General features: G+C 39.4%; 1 protein-coding gene across 3 annotated transcripts in view; it reads right to left on the bottom strand.

The window, feature by feature from the left end:
- dyrk1b (dual-specificity tyrosine-(Y)-phosphorylation regulated kinase 1B) overlaps window positions 1-23,909 on the bottom strand; it is a 58,721-nt gene that overhangs the window by 31,184 nt on the left and 3,628 nt on the right. The window contains exon 2 of one of the 3 annotated variants that reach the window (XM_068332692.1): window positions 7,097-7,159. The exons of 1 other annotated variant lie outside the window; for it this stretch is intronic. Coding sequence is in view for 1 of the 2 variants with exons in the window: in XM_068332690.1 (XP_068188791.1) it covers window positions 596-698 (103 nt within the window). In the remaining variant the exon portion in view is untranslated. Of the gene's footprint in view, window positions 1-595; window positions 2,485-7,096; window positions 7,160-23,909 lie in introns of those variants that run through there. One more of the 3 variants, XM_068332690.1, reaches the window with a different exon arrangement.

Here is a 23,909-nt window from a genome sequence, read left to right as displayed (position 1 = left end):
TTCAACATTGCTTATAAAATTTATATTGTGTCAAGTAAAACCCAAAAGATGAGAGTTGAATGTAAAATAAGGCAACAGTTATATAGGCAACAGTTAATATATGTGTATATCAACTATCAATCTCTGGTTGGCCAGTTATGCCAAATTTGGGACATAAATATGGTACAAATTTATTTTGTTTTCCATGGAAACCAAAAAAATAAGTCTAGGACAAAATTCAAAATATGAAATATTTCCACAGACGCAATAGTTAAAATTTGTATCACATTGTAAATGTCAAGGGGCACCACCACTTACTATGGTTAATAGACTGTAAATGTTAAACATTGGTGAAGATTGCAGTATGTTACTGTTAAAACATCAATACAGATAGACAGCAAACAATATTCCCACCATCATTACTATGTTGGAGAGGATGAGCACTGAGATCTGGACTATCCTCAGCTGGGTGTCCCTGAATGATAAACCATAACTCTCTGATCATAGCAATGTAAAAAGAAAACAGCAGAGTGTGTGTGTGTGTGTGTGTGTGTGTGTGTGTGTGTGTGTGTGTGTGTGTGTGTGTGTGTGTGTGTGTGTGTGTGTGTGTACTGACTCTTGTTTTTGCGCAACAGGGCAGAGGTGATCCAGGGTTCTGATTGGACCATCCTGCTAGAGGGCACAGTCTTGTCCTCCACAGATGACGATGTGATCACCATGGAAATGCTTGCAATTGTTCAGTCCAGAAGGGAAATATTGTCAAACAAAACACTTTTATAAGTCCAGATTGTGGGGGTTTTCAATAACTTTGATAGCATGTGGATTCAATCCCAGAGTTCATTTCAACTGTTTACATCCACCTGGTTGGGACACTCTGGAAAACTGACCAACCAATCAAAAGGCACTGTCTACTCTGCTTGTTTCTACTCAAAAAAAAAAAAATCTATGATTTCTAAGGCAAACAACTGGTGTACAGGCAGCTTGTATCTCTGATGTAAAAATATATAGGAGTTAATTTCTGTCTTTTGTGGAGTTACACTATAAATATGGATCTGTCATTCTACATATATATCCATTTCTCTGTGGGTCTAGGGAGTGCGATGAAATACAATACTACTATTATCTGGGGAGCTATTGTTATGTTGGTTTCAGCAGTTTCATACATTCTGTGTACTGCTAGTTAAGGTATCTTTATGCTAATGTTATAACAAGTCGCTACACTGATTAAACCCAATGTCAAAGGAGTAGGGGCACAGACTTAACTCGCTTACACTGGTAGCTCTTCGGACATCCTGGTAGACGTCCTTTAATCTGTCACAGATTTACGTGTGAGAGGCCACCAATATTCCTATCTTACTAAAACTCCATGAACAGCGTAATTCCAGGGGATCTTATATTTTTCAGCACAATAATTTTCCTTTTATATTTCCCTACAAGACAGACTGTAAAACAGATTGACTAGTTTCATGTCAAGTCTGTGCTAACCAGGTTTGCCCAACATACTGCCAGGTGGGGCAGGTGGGCGACTTTTTAGTGTGAAAATACAAGTGGAAGAACAGGAGGTGTGGAGGGGAGTTAGGTTTCCAGCTGCCTGTTTTTACCCCATCCTGTCCCCTAAAATTAGCTCCAATTACTGAAACTCTGTGGAGTGGGGGCCCTGGTCACTGGACAGAGTAGGACAGTGTAGAGTGATGTTATCACTCACATTAATCCAGTGACACACTGGAAATGTCACAGAGCCTGTGAGCTGTGGTCACTCCGCTCCCTGTCACCCACTTAAAGCAGGTGTCTGGCCTCTGCCAGGGTGAGGACGGTCAAAAAGTTGGACAGCAATGTATTGTATTGTAATTCCCACGCACTAAAGAGGGGTCTCTAACGGTAAACACGTGGAAACAACCCAATCCACTGCAATCGGTGGTGGTAAAGAAGGCTGTGGTTCCAGAGAAAGGGTCCTGTAGACTGTAGGATAAAAGGTGATGTGCCTTTATATAAAGACTGCACATGCAGCTCCTCCACACACCCCACTCTCCTGAGGGTAAATCTAGTATCCAGGGTCAGTACGGAAACATTTTCCCGGGGTTGCTGAAACAAACGCTGACGGCCTCTGCAACCGCATTTCGAACTTCCGATGTTTTTTCCCTGTTCACCAGTGCATAAATCGCTAAAGCAAAAAAAAAAGAAAAGAAAAACAGAAGAAGTTAATCTCAGTGGTAATCACACCAAGTCCGGATCGCAAACGTCTGAATAAAAAACTTTCACAGTCGTGTCGAGATGAACTGAAGAACCCAAAATCCCGTCAAGTTCCTGAGCTTCGCTGACGCCTCGATCGCCCCTTCTGACGGAGCCTCTTCCGTCCGACTCCCACTGCCCTCACGGCGTGTCCCGCGTTAACTCGTCCCTCCCGAGTGAGGACAAAGTTACTATTCCTCCGCGACGAAAATCACCACAAATACGTTTTTCAACTCGTGTTTTCCCTTCCGTTTTCCATAGCGAGCCTCTCCGTTAGATGGAATCTGTGATGCCAGCCCACACGGCGCTCAGAGACTGCCGAGCGGAACGTACCATTTTCACTGAAAAGGGGCGCCCGCGTCCCCGTGCCTCACAGACCGCTGAGCAGAACTCAAGACACACACGCAGGAGGATGAACGCGGGATACTACGTAAAAATAAGACACGAAATGATAAATTAACTCTGTGTGATTTACTTGGATTTATCTGCAGTTGTTTTACACTGATGCCGTTTCACCTTCAATCTGCCAACTATAGTCTGCTCCAAGCAAACCTCTCCCGTTCTGTCCATTTATAGTAACAGTGGGAGATATACGCCGAAACTTTATATATACTTATGCATAGACAACCCTTACATAAACCCTTGATATAGAATTATGATTAAAAACCACATAAAATCTATTTAAAACCACTTTGTAGGACGCGATATTTTATTATTTGTCTGAACTTAATCGGAAAATATACAAAACACATTTTAGAATGAAAAATCGTGTGTGAATTAACAATTATTTAACTTTATGTTCCGCTGAATGGTGTATGAAACGTTATGCCGTGTTTTTGAGACCTGGGGCAAAAGGAAGAGGAAAATGGGGGGATTGCATTGAAAAATGCCATGGAAATACGAAATAAATATGACAATATTTGACGTAGCAGAAACACTATAACGTTTTTCATTCCGCTCTTTTTTTTAATCGCTATCTTGTCACATATTAATACTCTGTTCATAGCATCGGTATAAATGTTTCAGTTGCTCTACTTGTAAACGCAGTCTCTACCCTCATTATGCAGGCACCCTCTCCGGGCTCTGCTGCTACCCGATGCTGTGGCAGCTGCAACGCTATTGGCTACACAACATTCAATGCCTGGCTGTGATTGGTTCGTGCGCAGATCAGCGGGAGGGGCTTTGGGCTCCGATTCCCAATGTCTCTTCAAAAAGTGCAGGCAGGTCTGACGCGGAAATAGTTTGAAGATGTCAAGCAGAAATGGAAAGAGGGAGGAGACACCGACAGGGAAGGAGGAGATAAAGCAGGGAGCTGAGGAGAGTGCAAGGTAGAAGGATTCCAGAATACACCAAGCAACTCCAAAGCTGAGATGTGTAGAATTTCTTCAGCACCAAGCCAAAGCCTGAGGATGGGGCTGTTGCTATCTGAGCCCACCTGCTAAATTAGGCACAATGGTGCCCGGGAACAGCTTAGACCACAAACAGTCCTAGACCGGCTCACTGTTCCATATATGAGACTTCAGCCTCACACACAAGCCAGAGATGACAGAAATTAGTTCACTGTTTCATTTAATCTGTGCATAAAATCAGTCAGCAAATTGTGAACTGATACAATTTCAACAAGATATATACTTTAGTATTCACTATTGATTGTTAATGTAATCATGATCTTGATTTATCATTTCGGCAATCCATATTCTTTGCTAGTATGGAGTGATGCAGGATGGGAGTATGGATTAAGGAATACTAAACAGCACTAAATACAGTATATAATGCTCTGATACAGTTAAAACAACTTTCTTAAATAATTTTTGTATAACAGTAAAACAGTATAATTTCACAGTAAACCATAATAAATGTGTTTATGCCACTATAACTCTATCCTCCAGCTTTTCTTTGCAATTTTTCAAACATCAAGGCTCCAGAATTTATGTCTGAAATCACTATACTCTCACAGAATGAAAAGCAGCTGACTACAATTTAAAATTTTCACAGCTAAAACAGACAATGTTTCCAAAAATATGCTATAACTTAAGTAGTTGGTATTAAATTGTATTTTCTTCAGACAATTCATAGACAAACAAAAAGTAACAGTAATATAACTCAGCAGCTATGCACCCAAATGTAGTCTTCACATGTAAATGCATTACTACAGGTGGCCTGTAGAGACCTTAATTCAAAAGTACAAATTGCAAACTGAAAGGGTGGAAGGGTCTGAGCAGAGGCGATGACTGGCACTCAGGGGTTCCTCTTTTGATCCTAACAAATTCAAACAAGTATAGCAAGGTATAGACAAGATGAAGAGGGTTTTTTTTCTAAGAAGGCCCAATAAACAAAACTTTCAATCAATCATAATTCTAAAACATATTAAAATAAGGAGGAAGAAACAACAAACCAGAAAAAAGATTGAAAGCTGCAACCCCTAAGAACATTTCATAGTGAGAAGAAGCATTAATTCCACTTAATGCACTGAAGTCCATTTGGACTTTGTATCAAAGAACATTAGGCCATGGTGGCATAGTAGTTAGCACTGTTGCCCCACAATCAAAAGGTTCTAGGTTCAAGTCCACCTGTCCAGCCATCCAGCGCGGGTTACATCTGGGCACTGGTGCTGCCTCCCATGCAACAGTTTAAGTGGTGAAAAGCCTGTAGGTGTGAATGTGTCAATGTTTGTTTGTCTTTGTGACTCTGTGTCGAATGGGCAACGTGTCCACGGTGTAGCGCTCAGGCCCCTAATGACCCTGCATAGGATAAGCAATTACAGAAGGATGGATGGATAACCTAGCACAACATTTTCATAATACTCGTGTATTGCTCAAAGAACCCCTCTTTATGCTAACCACAACTAAAGAAATGAGAGCAATCCTAATCCTTAATTCTGTTTTGAGGGACAGCACCGTCCACATCTCTAGCCAAAAACCTTTGTGAATGTTAACGTTGTAAACAGCTCGTAACTGTCACCTTAAAAAAAAACAAGAAAAAACAAATTTCTGTCAATTGTTATTTTTATACTGTACTGAACCGGCTTTTTAATACCAACCTGTAGCCGGCTTACATCACTTTGGCTCTCCAACTGGCTTTCTATAGACACTGAAAACACTCAGGAAAAAACAACCTTGAAGGTAATTAGTTCTTAAGGGAGTGCCACAGAAAGCAGGTACACTTCAAGAGAGTCCCCTAAACTGTTTGGCTCAAACATGTCTCATATGTAGATCCTCCAATCTCATTTGTCTGACTAGATATACCTCACATTACAAAGCTCCACAAGGACACACAAATTAGTACATTAAAAAGTCTAATCTATGTAATCTATGTGTGTATTTACTGGAAATTGGACATTCTTATAGTACAGTATAATATAGTACAGTATAGTATAATACTTAAAATGTACATAATATCCAAATCCAGACAAAAATTTAACCGCCTTTCAAAAATACTGGGATGCTGTGCAAATGTAAATGGTAATTTAAAATGGTAATGGTGAAATTTGGCATTTCAGATGCTCTAAACAAGATTTTTTTAAAAAAAATAATATGCCCACTTTGATACCACAAAAAAAGAGTCTTAAAAAAGTTTCACGCTAAAAGAAAACACCTGGTGGAACATCTTGACATCAGTGAGGTTACCTTGCAACAGGTCAGTAACGTGACTGGTGCAAGTATTGAATAAAGAGGAGGAGGGGCTCAAAACTCTGAAAGACTGCACTTGAAATCGTGCAACAATTTAAGAATAATGTTACTGCACATAAAATTGCAAAACATTAGTGGATTTCTTTGTATACACTCACAGGATCTTGAAAAGAATCAGAGAATCTGAAGAAATCTCAGTATGAATGGGAGAAGGCAAAAATGTTGAAAATTGACAGTTATCATTAGCAGTTTGACAAAACTAATTGAATTTAAATTCAGAATTGAAATGGACGAATATAAATTGTATTGACATTATCTGAGAGCAACACTTATTTGACTACAATCCATTCATCCATTGCATCTGTTTTATCTGCCTTGCAGGTCATGGGTCTGCTGGAGCTTATCTCAACTGGCTAAGGAGGAAAAAGGAGGGTACACCCCCATAAGACGCCAACTCATGGCGGGGCCACATGAAAGTCAAACAACCACTCGTGCCCACACTCACACCAATAACAGTTATGGTGTAGACCAGTTCACCTAAGCTGCATGTTTTTAGGAGGTCGTAGTAAGCTGGAGAACCCAGAGAAACCCCACACAGCCACAGGGAGAACATAAGTTACAATACTAATAATTACACATTTTTAAAATTAATGAATCAACACTATTGGCTTCTTTAAGATTTTACTGTGTTTGCAGTTTGCAGCAGTTCTTAGTCTCTTATATCTTCGTTATACTGTTTTGTTTTGTTTTTTAACATATTTGATTTTGATCATATGACTTTTTAACATTTAAGATTATTCTTTTCATAGCTTTTAAAGCACTTTATAAGGTCAAATGCTGCTGCATTGCATTGTTTGGCAGTGATACAGTATACTGCATTGATGCAACGTCTTAAAGAGTGGACTTACGCAGGCTGTGAAATTAAAGGTATAATTGTCTTAAATCATCTCCCTATCACAATATTACTAAATACGTCAATACAAATAAAAATTTCCTCTGAGTTACTAGCTTCCACTGAGCTACATTCAGCTGTACTAACAATCAGACAGATTACAGAGGTAGTGAAAGGAGGCAAGCAGACTCAGAGACTCACGTGCCTTGCAGCAAAATTCCACCCGGCAACTATACAACGTACCATGGCAACAGCCTTGCCATTGGTCCCTGCTGCGTTTTCAAATGACCAATGGGATGGCCAGCCACGGGTGATGCTTGTTGCTAGGTAAACATGATGCAGAGGAAAGATAGAGGAGCAGAATTACCATGCTGCTACTGCAGGGTGCTTTCAGCAAGGAGTGGAGGAGCACTTCACACTTGGAGATACCCTTCTCAGTTGGTGCCCAAGAGACAGAACATAAAGAAACAGGAATGACACAGGCAAAGAGGAGTCAAATGTAAGACTGGATTAAAGATTTTAGAAATGTTGCTGCCAATGCACAATTTAACAATGTACATCAAGTTACACCTAGATCATCAAAATAGCATTATTCTTAAGACTGTATATTCTTAAAATATACTGACATGATTTGACAATTCACATCATTTCAGTTTTGAAAATGTAAAACTATTATCTACACACTGCAGCTAATTGAATAAAACAAACAAATTAAATGAAATGAAAGTAAAAATTTCACAATCTAGGTCAAGTCAAATGTAAATAAACATAACCTATAATCTTTATCATACATACTAAGTGTTCCTAGGGATCCATACAGCGATCCATCTTTCAGCTTACTATAAAGCATGGGCCTGCCCCAAAAAATGGTTCCAGTTGGGATTTCATGCATTAATAAAGCCAGAGGGAGAAGTCAAACCTTTTCTAAAAACCTGTGTGTTGTAAATCTTTAACTGAGAATAGAAAATGAGTTTAATAATGAAGAGGATAATGTGCCATGCTGATGCTAAGTGTAGGTAACACTTTGCACATAAGTTTTCCAGAGTCAAAGTTTACAGTAATCCCTCGTTAGTCGCGGTTAATGCGTTCCAGGACCACCCATGAAAACAAAATTCCGCGATACAGCAACAAACTATTTATTTCATCATTTACAGTGAATTAAACATTTATGAACCCTCCCCATACTAATATCAAACCACCTTATATTTTCCCACACTCTTATAGACTGTTAATAGCACTTTTGTGTTTAACGGAAGTGCGATGCGTTTAACTAAGATTATAAAATTCAGCAATCATAACTTTTAAAACTGATGCCACCAATCGCATAACGTCTCCATCTAGCAGATGTAGGAATATGCTCTAATTTAGGGACTACCTTTTAACAATTTTTTTAATTCCTGAAATTAATATTGTTCCTTTGCCTTTCTCTAACAGTCAATTATCTATCTTCAAAAAACAGGTGAGATTTTAGTAGTTGATTTAATAAATTCCAGAATACTGTACATGTATAAATAATGTAACTCCTAATTTTCAAACACTGATGTAGATCAAGCAAATCAGGAAGTATATAACTGCGCCTGTAAATGCCTGACATTCTCTAAAATAATTACATGAGATATATATTAAAATGTATTTAAAAAAAGAATCATTTAAAACTAAAACTAACTCTTAATTCCATATTTTGTCTTTATTTGCACCTGGCATTACATCAAACACAGAAAACAACAAGAACCAATGCAGTCACAGACTGCAACATCCCGCGACATGGCAAATACAATCCTGAAATCTGCTTTCTCCTGAATTCAAAATTTTACCCTGACTTACTTGCATAAGTCAAAGATGAAAGCTAGTGCTCTGATCTACTGTCAGTGATCAAAGCACTAGCTTTGATCTATAGTCTCACTCAAACTGGCCTTCTCCCTTGTCTTTCTTTGTTATCCGGTTCCATAGAGTACAAAAGTTGAAATTTGACCTTGACCTAGTTCTCTCAAGGTCAATGTCATCATCTCATTTTCATCGCCTTTGCCGTCCGAGAATGTGCTTTTTGTTTCATCTATCTGTAACAGTTGTGAAGATATTCGGTGGACTAACCAACGGACAAACACACTAACGCTGACAATTACAATACATCACCGCATTGAAGCGGGATGTGAATATGTACAATTTTTTTCCCAGTACATACTTTACATAAAATATGCATTCAGACTACTTGAAACTACGCAAATCTAATAGTATATTCATTGTAGTTAGTGCTCAACGTAGGAAGACAATCGGTTCAGAGAGGTTGTTTGTAAGCTGAATTGTTCGTAAGCCGTTCTAATTCAGGGACTGCCTTTCCCCTATAATCACCATTTAAGTTCAGTAAAATGCTATTACTACTCAAAATATGAAAATACTACAGTAATCACTTGCTTGGTCACGCTTCAAGATGCTTCACTACATCGCTGATTTTTAGTAGGTAGTCTCGTGATACTGTACGTGCATGTTATTGGCTGATGGTATCCAGAAGTGCGCTGCGTTCCGAGACTCACGGAACGCAGCGCACTTCCTTGAAACACAGAAGTGCTTTAAACAGTCTACAAGAGTGTGGGAAAAGCTAATACAGCTTATAGGTGGTTTAATACTAGTATGGGGAGTGTCCATAAATGTTTAAATTACTCTAAATAATAGTAATGAGGGATTACTGTATGCCCTAAAACTTACTAGAAACAATAACAGGACATAAAAATAACAAATAATGAAATAAAATACTGCAGTATCGTATTGTAACTTACTTAAAGACTCTAAAGGTCCCCAACACCCGGGCCACGGACCGTTGGTAAATTGGTACCAGGCCGTACAGAAAGAATACAGAAGTTTCTTAGTTCCTTTTAATTTACTGTCCGATTCTGAACAATGTTTTGTTTTGGAAAATTGCTGGATTCTTTCTCTCACATTTAGCTATGAGTCACTCTTCACGTACTTCAAGATGCTTGCCTCTGTCACATGACTACCTTCTTAAAAGGGCCTCGTGGGCCAGTAACACAGAACACATTAGCACTGAATTGAAACTCCCAAGCTAGAAAAACAAACAAAAAAGAAATGTTTTTGGAAAGTTTCTTTGCGCAGGGTAAAACATCCAGTAAGGAGACAGATGAGGAACCTATGACTTCAGAGAAAAAGAAAGCTGCAGTCTTTATGCTGGTCATATCTTTTCATTTTGTTGTATTTATCTGCCACACCTTAAAGACTGGTCTGTGGAAATACTATATGATGTTTGTGGCACAAAAAAAGTTGGATACCACTGCTTTAGAGCGAAGGACAAGAAGTAGGTATTGACGGTCAGAGGCAGAGTTATCCTTGGAGAGATTGTTGCATTTCTTTACCAGTACCACTATAATCACCTGCATTATGCTATTTGCCAAAACCACTAACACTAGCTTTTGCTTTATCAACTATGATAAATAGTAAAGTATCTAAGGGGTATGAGGCCTGACACGCTAAGATGGTCACAGAAACATGTACAAGAACAAGATGGGGGAGGTTAGTGTTGGAGATGCCCGGATACAGGGGTGCTGCTCAGCGGGGGTAGTGGCAGAAAAATGAACTACAGTAATCAGAAATGGCGGCGCGTGATTGATCCTATTTACAAACGTTTGTAAGTCGGATGTTCGTATCTTGAGTACTACTTGAACTTTTTATTGGATGACATATGTCTGAAAGATTTAGTTCTGAATTCCTTTTCAGGGACAACCTTTGCAATGAAGATGGGGAAAAAAGTAACTCCCTATGTGTTGATTTTGAATGCTTGTAATAAACTACTGGACAAAGTGCTCCTTGAACAATTCACATTAAGTCCACATTAAATTAAATTAACTGTTTGGATTTGCTAGGAAACATATTGCGACAAAGTAAAAGACAGCCTGTTTTATTTATGTGTGGTTGTCAAAGGATAACAACACTACAAATACATGATTATCTTATAGAATATGTTGCGGGACTCGAACCTGGAACCGCCTTGCTGTTCGGCAACAGCACTACCCACTACGCCACCATGCCAACCACTTAGGATTTAAAAAAAAAAAAAAGTATTTTATTGTACCAATACCCATATGGAAATTATTAAACCAATCTAGCACACCTTGTTAGTCAATTTAAAATACTTTTTTTTTAAAATATGAAAAAAAGGGGGGGGGGGCGGCAATGGCTCAGATGATAAAGCGGGTCATCCAAAGTTCACAAGATTGGCTGTTCAATTCCCAGACAGCTCCTTTCATGGTGCACCCCAATAAGCAGCTTATAAAGCAGACAGTACCTTGCTCAAGGGCGCATCAGCAGTGCTCGGGAGATGATGAGAATTTGACTTACGAGCTCAGTCACAGAACAAATTAAACTTGTACAACTGCAGTGTTTCCTAGTACTACTGTACTTGGAAACACTGTTAACTTTGTATAATCTTCTGCTGCTTTATGAGCATCAACAATTTTTTTCCTCAATTCTAAACTGAATTACTTTGTTTTTGGCATTATACTTTCTCACATGTAAGCTCAAACCATTAATGAGGTTTTTATAGTGTATGTAAAGTGTAGGACAATCCTTAGTTTAAACTTGACTGATTGGAAGCTGTGAGCATTTAAAAATCAAAGCACAAGATTTCACCACAGTGGTTGTTTATGCTTTTATTTTAAAAAAAGTTGGTTCTTAAGGGGGCTAATAAAATTGACCCTGGTAGGTTTTGAATTTTGTGACAGGCTCGCCAATTTAAAAAAAATCAGATTTTAAATGAGCACAGAGCAAGTTACAGCTAAAGTAATGACCGTATCAGGTTCAGACTATGAAATGTAAAAACTACAAGGTAAGCATATTTCAAGTACAAAGGGATTCTAAGAGAGTATTTACTGCACATCCCAACATAGTAACGACGCGAGTAGCCTTGCAGTTCACAATTATGGATTCAATCACATCTGAGGACGTGGAACTTTTCTGTGTGGAATTTGTATGATATCCCCATGTCAGCATGGGTTTTCTGTCAGAACTCTAGCTTTCTCCCAGTCCAAAATCACACAGTATAGGAGAATAAGTGACTCTAAATTGCCTGTGGATGTGAATGTCTGTGTCTTTCTATGTGTTTGTGATGGACTGCTGACTTGTCCAGGGTATCCCGCTTCTCTTGTCAGCTGGGATAGGCTCCAGCCTCCCATGACCCTGCACAGGATAAGCTGTTACAGAAAGTGGATGGATGAATTTTTAATGCAAAATTAACAAATTGAATAAGCAGCACAGAAGAAAAGCAACTTGAAAAACTTTAAGCATACACATATCATAACATCCAGATTTGGTAGTATACAGTTGTTTGAGAATTAAAACTCAACAACCTTCAATATCAAACTAAAAAACTGGCAGAAACGTAAATCAGATACGGCTTCTACACTAATTTTCTCATCCATCTACCTTAATCTGTTTTTACTCATGATAATGTCAACTAACTGTTTGACAAAAACCTCTATAATCAAACCGACTGACCAATTAAAAGCTGGAACACATCATGCATGCACAACAATGAAAGTGGAATAGTTCAGTTTCATTTTCCCACATCTTCACTTGTCAGTCATCTTTGTATGATTACATCTGTATCTGACATTAGAGAAAAGAAAATAATATTTAATTTAACCAAGCTTAATCGACAACTGCTGACAATTGATGAATAATGATCTAACAGCTGTTGGGGTATGTAAAAGCCCTACTTACTATTTGATGTGGTTAAGTGGATGAATTTAGGGTTCATAAGGATATAAACAAGTGGACCTAAAATAATATTTGTGGAAATTCATGGCACAATAACCTAAATTTACTAAGAATAATGTCAATTATTTTATGCTTAGAAAAGGGAGCACAAAAAATAATTGTCAACAGACAACACTTTATCATGTAACACCAGAATTTGTGCAAAGAACAACAACAAAACAAAATAAAAACCTCAACACCAAACCGACTGTTCAAAACATTACATCACAGTCATCATTTCACCTAGTACCAATAAGCTCCAAACATGTTAAGGTGTTCAGATGGATCACTGTGTGCTATTAAAGCCACCCATATGACCCCGTACAGGTTTGGTCCATTTGTAGTCAAGACTGGAATAACACGTGTGCATGCACATAGTGTATACATATACAGGCACTGTTGCCAGGCGAGACACTGTCAGGTTAAGTGCGAGACCCAGAAATAGAGTCCCAGTAAAGACAGGTGGAGGGGCCACATACAACAACCCCCTCATCCAAATTACCACTACACATAGTATCAGACCTGAAATTAGACAAAATTCGTAACAAAACAAGCTGAGAGTCAATCAATTTGAAGTCTATCTCTCAAGTGTATGTGTCACAGCTCAGTGCAGTGTCCTGTTACAATTACATTTGACAAAAAGCAAAGAAAAAAAAAGAAGAAGTCTAGGCCCACCAACACTCACAAACTTTCTCTGTGAGGGCGATTCCTCAGTTCTCATTGCCAAAGACAGCTGATGAAGCACCACTGATATTCATGTCCAGGGTATAAGGATATTCCTATGAAATATTAAGGTGTAAATAGGTTCACACCCTGGAGAAGATTGAACACTGTCAGTTTTGTCGTTTTTTAAAAAAAATAAGATTAAGATGTGTAATGATTGCTGAGTTCACACAAAAATTTTGTTGTTGTGACTCAGAGTATGACCATAAAAATATAGAAAAAAGATGGCTAAAATTATGAGAAGCTGTTATTTAATGCAAGGAAAATCCTGGAAAAACAAGATTTCAAATGAAGATTGTTGTAATTTAAAAAAAATTACAATAACAGAATCAATACATGAACGGCACAGTGGATGTATTATGTTCAAAAGTATTGCCCAAAACATACCCAATTTAAGCACAGTGTAGGATCAGAATTCATGTCAATTATATGATTATTATTTCTCCCAATGCATGTCCTCATGAACTGTCTTTAAAAACATGCTTGTACCTTTTAAAAAGAGATACAGTAGAAAATCCATGATTCAAATTTACAAGTCTCAACAATAGGAGCACCCTAGACACATAGCCTGCTAATCCCTGTACCTTATCAAGGCCCTTCTCTTGCTCTGTGTCAGTGGTGTTGCAATAATGATTTTATACATTACATTATTTTTTTAAGATGCAAGACATTTTTTGTAATCTCTTTAAAAATTGCATTTAAAAACCATTTGTTTGCATTATAATGCAAGATGTTTTGTACATTAGTGCACTGTTTACTTGAAAGGTATAATGTTACATTTTCTGAAGATATTATCTTGAGAAAAGAGTGCTTTCATTTCCACAATTCTATAGTTTCTGCATGTTTTCATAAACTTTAAAATCAGAAAGACAAGATCCAAAATACATGTAGTCTTACCGAGTAGAGGTAACTGATCAGTGATTTTTTTAACTGCTCTACCTACTGTCATCAGCAAGTGAGCCTTGACAATTACATTTCATTAACTTATTTGAATGATGGTCCACATTTCTGGAACAGACAACAGCCTTGAGCTCATGTAATCTCTCAATGGGAGTTTAATGCAGCACAGACTTGCAGTTAAAATGTTTTCAAAATTCAGTAAAACTTGTTTAAGAAGACCTCTCAAAGAACTGAAAAAAGTGGCCACACACCAACAGGTAGTTTTATTTTTTTTTTAAATTCACAATTCAGAAGAAACTTAATTAACCCCCGTGGGGAAACAGAGTAAGTTTCTTCTTTATTTCTGAATCTTTTTTTTCTTCTCTTTTTATATATATTTCACACATATACAGGCTGCACACACATACACAAAGCGCCTGTAAGCATGCAAATTAGGGAGAGACATGGTGGATTAAAGGGCAGCTACGTAGCACCTTAACGGCACCTTGTGGAGTTCAGTGCCTTGGTAATTCACAGCAACCAGTTCACAATCCACACTTTTGGGTTTTGGGTCCAGGTAGGTATTGAACCGGCTACCCTCCGCTCCCAAGCCAAGACCTAGTGGACTGAGCGACTGTCGCCCCAAATGACAAAACAGAGACCTAACAGTTTCCAACTTAAATCACTGTACGTAAATTATTTAGGTTGTTATTAAATTATTATTTAGATTGTTCAGAAAACACTAAAAGGTAAAATAATTCAGGATTACAATATTAAATGACTGACGTGAAATGAAGAATAATTTAAAACACATTTTATTACTTTTGCTCCTTTTTAGTATTTCTTTGCATTTAATGGTTGTGCAGGATAAACAAATATCAGCCTTGGCTTCAACCTATTCCCTTTTCAATTACAGAGCATTTAAATCATTGCTTTTTATGCGAGAAAAAAAAGTTTAGTATATGTATAACAATGATTTTCCAGCTGAATAATTACAAATCAATTTTTATATTGTAGATTTTAACTGAAATAAACCACTCACTTTTAGATGCAGCTTATAAAACTAACTTTCAGCTTTGTTTTCCATATTGGTGTGTAATTTTTCAATATATAATGACAGTAATGATAAATAGACTACCCTTATTAAAAGCTACAATGATCAAATTGAGATTCAGTGTATTGCCCAAGGACATTAAGACATGGAATCAAACCGGTGACCTTGTGATGAGCAGAAGACTGCTCTACCACTTCAGCAACAGCTACCAAAAGTCTTTTCACTGTTAATAACCTATTACCAACATCACTTACATTTCCCAGGATCATCCACTATTCCATTAGTACATAGTGCAGTATGTAAGAAGTTACTGGTAGAAAAGTGACAGCAAACATTGGTGCACATCTGGTACAAGTATACATTACAGACTTTCCCAAGATTGTTTATTCTAGGTTCAAAATATTCACCCTATCTTTTCAGGACACTTACAAAAATGAATACATAGATAAACAATAAATACAAGATCTAATCAACATTATCAGAAAGTGATCCAAATTCCTCCACAGACAATGCAGGTTAACCCTAACCCTGAAAGCTCATGCCCACTCAGCCCCATGGGACATACAGTACATGATGAGATGTGTGGGCCTGTACTTGAAAATCTTGAAGGACTGAATAGGAATTCAGTATGCCATCACTTATCACAAGAGCAGTGATTGCCTTAAGCAGCTGGGGGTGGTTTTCTTTTATGATAGGTTGCAGTTTGTGAATGAGAAGCTTTCTAATAAATAAATAAAAAAGTGCAATGGTGGCAAATATCAACAAAAGCATGGACAACCCCCTCCACACACACACACACACACACACACACACACACACACACACACACACACACACACACACACTTGATGACATCTGATGATCTTGTTATTTGCAACATGGGTGATCTACGTGGGGTTTTTCAGACTGGAAACTTGCTTAAATAATCCCTTCACTGGGTCATTTAAAGCTAGTGAGCATTTTACATATTATCATCCACAGTGATATAACAAGAACCAATGCAGCCACAGACTGGAACATCCAGCAGCACCCCTGAATTCAAAAATTTACCATGACCTACTTGCATAGGTCAAAAATCAAAGCTAGCACCCTGACCCACTGTCACTGATCAAAGCACTAGCTTTGATCTATGGTTTTACACTGGCCCTCTCCCTCGTCTTTCTATCTTATCTGGTTCCTGAGTGTACAAAAGTTGAAATTTGACCTTGACCTAGTTTTCTCAATACTGAGAATGATTTGACTACTTCATTTACTTAACCGTTACGTGACAGTCAGGTACAAGCATAGACTAAAAAAATTCTCCTGCACACACATACATGTTGCCAGTTAAATTACATCCCAACAGTCAGATGAGTCAATAAAGTTGGTTGGTAGACGGACAACGGTGACCATGAAGGAGCTGTGGTTAGTTGTCATTAGGTTAAAAGGTTATTCACCATTTTATCCATTGAACAAAAAGCTAAGTGCGTAAGCATGGTATAGACAAAATAACAGAATTGTTCACATTCAGTTTTCAAAATTAGTCAGTTTGTTTTTTGTTCCGCCCTGTAATGGCTCTATGGGGCCTTACATTGTGGAACGGCGTAACATTGTAGTAATATGTTCAGGTAAGTAACCTACCCTGGGAGACAGTACAATGCCATAGCATTATTTGAAAAACAAGCAAAGATGAAAATGGCTAAACTGGGGAGAGATTGAAATATATCACTGTGTCAGCCATATGCCTCGTAGAGTAGCAGAAGGCCAGCATGCACTCTGAACATACAGGAACATAGTTTTGTAATGGCAAAGACCAGTCCAGTTTGCCTTGCAATGCCTGTCTGAAATGCCTGTCTTGAGACTAAATCATTTGACAGTTCTCAAATTACAGACCAAATTGGCTTCTTTCCTAAAGGTATACAATGCGCGGGTAATGCACTCCAGGAACCACACGCGATTAACGAAATCCATGATAGAACGACAAACTATTTATTATTAACGGTAATTTAAACGTTTATGACCCTCCCCATACTGATATTAAACCACTCTATCTGTATTACCTTTTCCCACACTCTTATTGACTGCTAATATCACTTTTGTGTCTCACGTAAGCCCAAGACTCCCGAAACATAGCGTTCTTCCCGATACCATCAGCCAATAGAATGCACATACGGTATCACGTGACTGCCTACCAAAAATCCTCGATGAGGTGAAGTCGCGAGCGTTGATGCGCAAATGTTCGAGGGTGCACTGTACTTGTTACAAAGGCTATTCTTATTTCTGTAACCTAACTTATGTATTTGTTTTGAAAACAACAATTAATTTGTTTTTTACAAGCTGAACCCACGAATTTGTGTACAACAAGGCGAGGACGATCGATCAAAAGAATCCAGTGTTATATTGTAGAGTTTGTGTTAAAGTCCTCATTAATAAACAAATGGTGAATGCTGAGAGGGGGTAGGAGTGGTGACAGACCAATCAAAAGGTAAATGAAAGATATTATCAATACTTGTTTGTAGTCTTAGACTTTTCTTCCCTATGACCGCAGGAATAACCAGCGATACATGTAAATATGTATTCACCTCGCTTGCTATTTTTCATGCCTTTTTAAATTTAAATGAAAAATCATGTTGTTGAATTAAAATAAATAAATAAAATAAACTATGGCATACCAATGGTGTTGGTGGTGGTCAAAGTTAAAATGTCTTCTAGTCTAAGTAAAACTTACACAAGTAAACATTTAGTAATATTTTGTATGACTGTATCTTCACAGAGTGAATGCAAGTTTTCAATTGTTGAATCTCACATTCATACCTGCATAAAGTAGGACAGAAATAAAGACAGTTCAGTTTGAACTGTTGACTTTAGTGTATTTTTGTAGGTAAACTGAACAGAAGATTTTGTCCTCAGAATGCACCAGATTGCAGGAAAACAACCCCATTTTCTAAAACATTTCCTGGGGGAGGCCGGGGGGCCGGTGCCCCCCCCCCTCCACAAGCCCCCCACCATGAGCGTCGGTTGTCCGCGCACTGCGCCACTGTCGTGGACACAGAATGTGGCTTTTTGTGGCTTGCTCAATTCTTTTACACTGAACCACAGTGGCTTAGTCATACTACCTCCTAGTGCAAGCTCAGACAGGTGTTTTTTTACTGTGGCCCATAGAATATTTTTATGAGATCAGACTAAAATAAGATTTATAACACAGAAAAAGTTCTGAAAAGTACGTTAATTTATGCGCTCACTAACTGGGTGGTCCTCCTTTTCATAACATACTATGTCAGGCAATCAGCCTGTGGCCTGCTGAGGTGTTATGGAATACCAAATTGCTTTGATAGCTTCTTCATAACTTAATTTCCTTAAAGAAAAGACAATTAAAAATCATATCTTCAGCCACCTATTCAAATCTGAGTCCAGGTATGGCCTGGATAAACACCATTTTACCACAGGGCCACATTCATAGACCAATTCACCAAAGTCGAATGTTTTTGATGGTAAGAGGAAGCCTGAGCACCTGTAGAGAACACAGGGAGACCATGTAAACTTCACACAAATCCTAGGTGAAATCCAAGAGTCTGGGTCCTGCCCGGAGTTTCTTCCTCAATGAGGGAGCTTTTCCCTGCCACTGTCACTTATGCTTGCTCTGGAGGGTTTAGTTGGGTTTTTTCAGTTTGTTAAAGCACTGAGCATGATTAAGCACTATATAAATAAAACTTAAGTGAACTTGATTGACTTTCTTGCTGTGTGGCAAGGGTTACCCACCGAACCACCATGGTTCCATTGACATACATTTCATTCATATTGCGGGGTCTGATGTCTTTCATTTTCCTCTTGACAATACCCCACATATGCAATTTCCTCTGGGATTAATGCAATTTCCTCCGGGATTATTAAAGTATCTATCTATCTATCTATTTCTTACAGTGTTTAGGTCTGGTGAATTGGCTGATCAATCAAGCCATAGCATCAAGCTCATCAAACCAGAGTAGTTTCTGTGGGCAGACGCCAAGTCCTGCTGGAAAAGGAAATCTGTCTCCATCAAGTTTGTCTGGAGATGACTTTGAAGAGAGGACGTTGGATAACTAACAAATGGTCCAGTTCTTATACTCCTTAGCCCAGGTTAGACATCTGACTTTGCCTCGGGTTCAGGAGTGGCTTGACAACAGGACGCTTGCAGTCCTCCTTGAAAAATCTGTGTGTAGACTCTTAATGTTGCAACTCATTGTTCAGTCCAGTCCTTGTGAAGCTCCCTAAGTTCTTGAATGTACTTTGCTTGACAGTCTTTTCAAGGCTGCAGTCATCCCTGTTGCTTGTTCTCCTTAACCAACAACACTGTCCTTCTTTTCAACTCTACATGAATAGGCTTTGATACAGCTCTCTGTCAACAGCCAGCCATTTCAGCAATGACTATCTGTGGCTTCCCCTCCTAGTGAAGGGAGTCAGTGAGTTGTCTTCTGGACAACTGGTAAGTCAGCAGTCAGTCAGTCATCTTCAGATTACCACCGCTGTATCCGCCGCAGCGGGTCACGGGGAGCCGGAGCCTATCTCGGCGGCATAGGGCGTGAGGCGGGGGACACTCCGGGCAAGACGCCAGTGCACTGCGGAGCCACACACAAAGATATACAACCATGCACACACACACTCATTCCTACGGGCAATTTGGAACGGCCAATCAACCTGAAGCGCATGCTTTTGGAGGTGGGAGGAAGCCGGAAAGCCCAGAGAGAACCCACGCAGACACGGGGAGAGCATGTGAACTCCGCACAGAGCGGAGTAAGCCGTGTTGTGAGGCAGCAGTACTAACCACTGCGCCACCGTGCCGCCGTTAAGTCAGCAGTCTTAAACATAATTTTGTTATTGAATCCTGAAACTTACTATCTGTCCAGCATATCTAGTGATTTATATAAATGGTAATATTTTGAGGTTTACGCTTTTTTTTTTTCCTTGAGCTGTTGGCCGTTTGAAGACTTCATCAACAGGGCATTGCTCAGTCATTCAACTCAAAATAGATGCTTTCCACCTGAAGCACATATCAGGGTTTCAGGTGAACCAGGTTGTGGTCTGACCTATCAAGAAAAGAGGATTTATGCATCCTTAATGTTAGAAGACATCAGATCCAGAGTCCTCTCCACTCTCATGGGACAGAAGACATATGGTGTAAAACCAGACATCATTATCTATATAATGATGGCGGCAGTGGCTCAGCAGTAGAGCAGATGTCTCGTAGACATCGCCCCAGCCATCGGCGGATCGAATCCCGCTCCCGCCATGATGTCACCAGGAGTGTGAGCTGACAGTGGGAGGTGTCAGTTCACCTCCCAGCCACTGCCGAGGCATGTTTGAGCAAGGCGCCGTCCCCCCTACAAGCTGCTCAAAATTGGGGAGCATTCAGAAGCCGCTGCCCGTCACTCTGTCTCCCTGATGTGTGTAGTTTAATGTAATTGTACTAACTGCATGCCTACAGGCCCCCTTGTGTGCTGTGTTCAGGGGGCCTGCATACTTGTCAACTAACTGAGTGACTATGTAATTTCCCCTTGCGGGGATCAATAAAGTATACTTCTTCTTCTTCTAGATGGCACTTGGGTGATGGGCTTGGAACTTCGCTGTGGCAAAGTGGACAAGAGAGCGGGATCTACACAGTCACTATTATAGCATGGGCATCTCCCCCCCTGAGTAAATAATATATACCAACAGTAACAGTTCTGTTCTTTAATGTTTATGTGACTGGGGTTAGCCATCTGTTGTTAACGATAACAACACTGCCCTCCTCCGGTGCAGTTTCAGTCAGATGTCAACAAAAGACCTTGGTCTGTAACATCCTTGTTTCAGTCATGCATGAGACTGCCTGCCCGATCATCATATTGGCTAGCACTCACACGTTGCCCACAACGAGAGAGAGGAAACATGGCTTGTACACACTCTCCAGTTGGATCTCGACCCAGTTCTCCTCCCACACAGTTTTGTTCCTGTGCTTCCTTAAATGTGTTTTCCATTATATTTCAGGAGATAAATCTGCCGATCTGAACACCAAGTTGGCTAGTTTTAGGGTGACTAGTTTGACAAGTGTATGCAGACTTTCCAAAGGTAAACAAAAATTGAAACTCTCTCTACAAACTTATACAGGGAAGCAAAAGATATTTTTTTTAGGTTAGAAATGTAATGTTCAAAAAAATAGCAGTGTTGGCATCTGTCTTTGGAAACTCAAAAATACACCACAAAACCCAAGAAATTCTTGAAAAAAATCTTGAAAAAAAACTTTGCTGAGTATCCTAAAATAATATTTTGTTGCATAATCATGGTTTCTGATAACTGCTTCACATCCGTGGTGCATGAAGTCAACAGTTGTTGCAGCCCCAGTCAATTGTACTGTGTTCCACAATTCCTCTGCGTTTCTTGGTTTTGCCTCATGAACAGCATTTTTTTTGTCAGCCCAAAAGTGTCCTATGCGATTTAGGTCCATGGCTTGTGTGGGCAACTCCATTAGTTGGATGTAGTTTGTTGTTTGCGGGTTTGTTTGGGGTCATTGTCTTGGTGAAACACAGATTTCAAGGGCATTTCTCTTCAGCAAATGGCAACATGAGTACTTCCAGTATCCTGATGTACTGAAACTGATCCATAATCCCTGGTATGAAATAAATAGGACCAACACTATAGTACGAGAAACATCTCTATATCATGATGCTTGCACCACCATGCTTATCAGTCTTCACAGAGTACTGTGGATTGAATTCAGTGTTTGGGGGTGGTCTGACAAACTGTCTGTGGCCGTTGGACCCAAAAAGAGCAATATGACTTTCATCAGTTCGCAAAATATTACACCATTTCTTTTCAGGCCAGTTAATGTGTTCTTTGGCAAGTTGTAACCGCTTCAGCAGATGTCTTTTTTTTAAATAATGGGACTTTGTGGGGGGCCTCTTGCTGGTAGATTGGCTTCACATACACGTTGTCTGTTACAGGACTCACAGGCATGTTTAGATCTTCTTGGATCCTCCTGGACCTGATCATTGGCTGAGCCTTGCCAGTTTGGTTATTCTCCGATCCATTCGAGAAGTTGTTTCTTTATCTTCCATGTCTTTCTAGTTTTGGCTGCCATCTCAAAGCGTTTGATATCATTTTAGATGAACAGCCTATAAGATTCTGCACTTCTTTGTAGGTTTTCTCCTTTTTTATCCATTTAAAAAAAAAAACATTCATCAGAACAGTGTTTTCAACAACCCATTTTACTAGGTTTTTCAGGACAGATGCACGGCCAGCATATGCAATATCAGTTTTATTGATCCTTAAGTAAGGACTACCTTTTTTCCCACAGAATCAACACCCTCTCTAATTGCACTCACAACTGTTATTTTTGAACATTACATTTCTTGACTTTCTGTGAAATACTGTGGATTGAATTCAGACCACATAAAAAGTAATTACTTTTTCCCTTTTTTTGCTTTGAAATAGAATGTGCAGTGTCACCAATGCATTTGTGTTCAATAAAGTACTGTACAATTTGATGAATTTTGACATTTACTCACCTTTTTAAACACATTGCTATTATTTTGAGCACAACTGTACATCTGCAGGCAGACAAACTGTGGACTTGATGATAGTTCATGGCACAATAGCCTAGTCCTGACTCCACACCCACTGCGCTCATCTTCTCCCTAAACAGTCTCGGCTGGACTGTGTTGAAGGTGCTTGAGTAGCTGAAAAAGATAATCCTTCCAGTTGCACCACAGCTGTCCAGAGATCCATGTGCTCTCTGAATCACGTAGATGAGAAAATCATCCCCACCAATCCAGTCACTGTTGCAAGTGGCATGAGTTTTCTTGGGGACAGGACCCACGCAGGATTTTTTCTACAGGTTGGGGAATGCTCTGTAACTTCAGACTCAGATTGAACAGATGTGTCTGCAGGTCTGCAGCAACCTGGGGCTTATGTCATGAGGCACAGCTGCCTTCCCCCGCTAGAGTCTGTCAAGCTTTTTTCTGACTTCCTAAGAGTGGAGTGTGACAAGAATCTGTATTAAGAAACAGATTCATACTCATATGCAAGTCATGCTACTCCCTGAGCTGTCGTCCTACCTTCTGCTCGAGTCCTGTGATCTTCTTCATACCAGAACTTATTGATGTCATACTGCTGCAGTGTTGAAGATTGTCCTTACAGACCTCTTTCCCTCTCTACATTTTACCCTCAGCTCATCCTGTAGACAGTTTTCCATGTCACCATCCCAGAAAGCCCTCTTCTTCTGGTTTAGCAGAAACTTCAGGCCGATAGTAACCCAGGGTTTTTTTGTTGGGAACCACTGAATGACTAATGGGTATGCAGTTGTCGTGATCTATGACACAATCAGCTAGTCACTCAATGCTCTCAACGTATGGTTCACAGAAAGTACCTCAGTCTGCTCACTGAAAGCAGCCCATCAAACTCTCAGTAGCTGTCTGGGACCAGCACTTTAAAGTTCTAGTGGAAAAAGGAAGTCTTATAACACTGAGGCGATATGTGGGAGAAAAGTAGACCTGGTTATAACCTGAGTCAGTGAGTGCGCTGATAATTCAGATGCATCTTCTACATTTGCATATAAAAAGTCTTATCTCCTCCGCCCAGCTAATAATTTCACATACTGATGGAAAGTGGGCAGGATGTTGGAGAAAGAAACACATGATTGAAGCCTCCTGAGACCAGAGTTAGAGTCCATGTGTTTAGTCTGTAGCTTTGCAATCTCAGCCTATATGATGTCACATGTTGCATCCGAATAAGCTGCAGGTGGAAAGTAAGCAACAATGATGACAACCATGGT

Source organism: Antennarius striatus, chromosome 14 (assembly GCF_040054535.1).
Source record: "Antennarius striatus isolate MH-2024 chromosome 14, ASM4005453v1, whole genome shotgun sequence".
NCBI lineage: Eukaryota > Metazoa > Chordata > Actinopteri > Lophiiformes > Antennariidae > Antennarius > Antennarius striatus.
The sequence above is the reverse complement of the archived record's forward strand: the minus strand, read 5'-3'. Positions and strand labels throughout refer to the sequence as shown.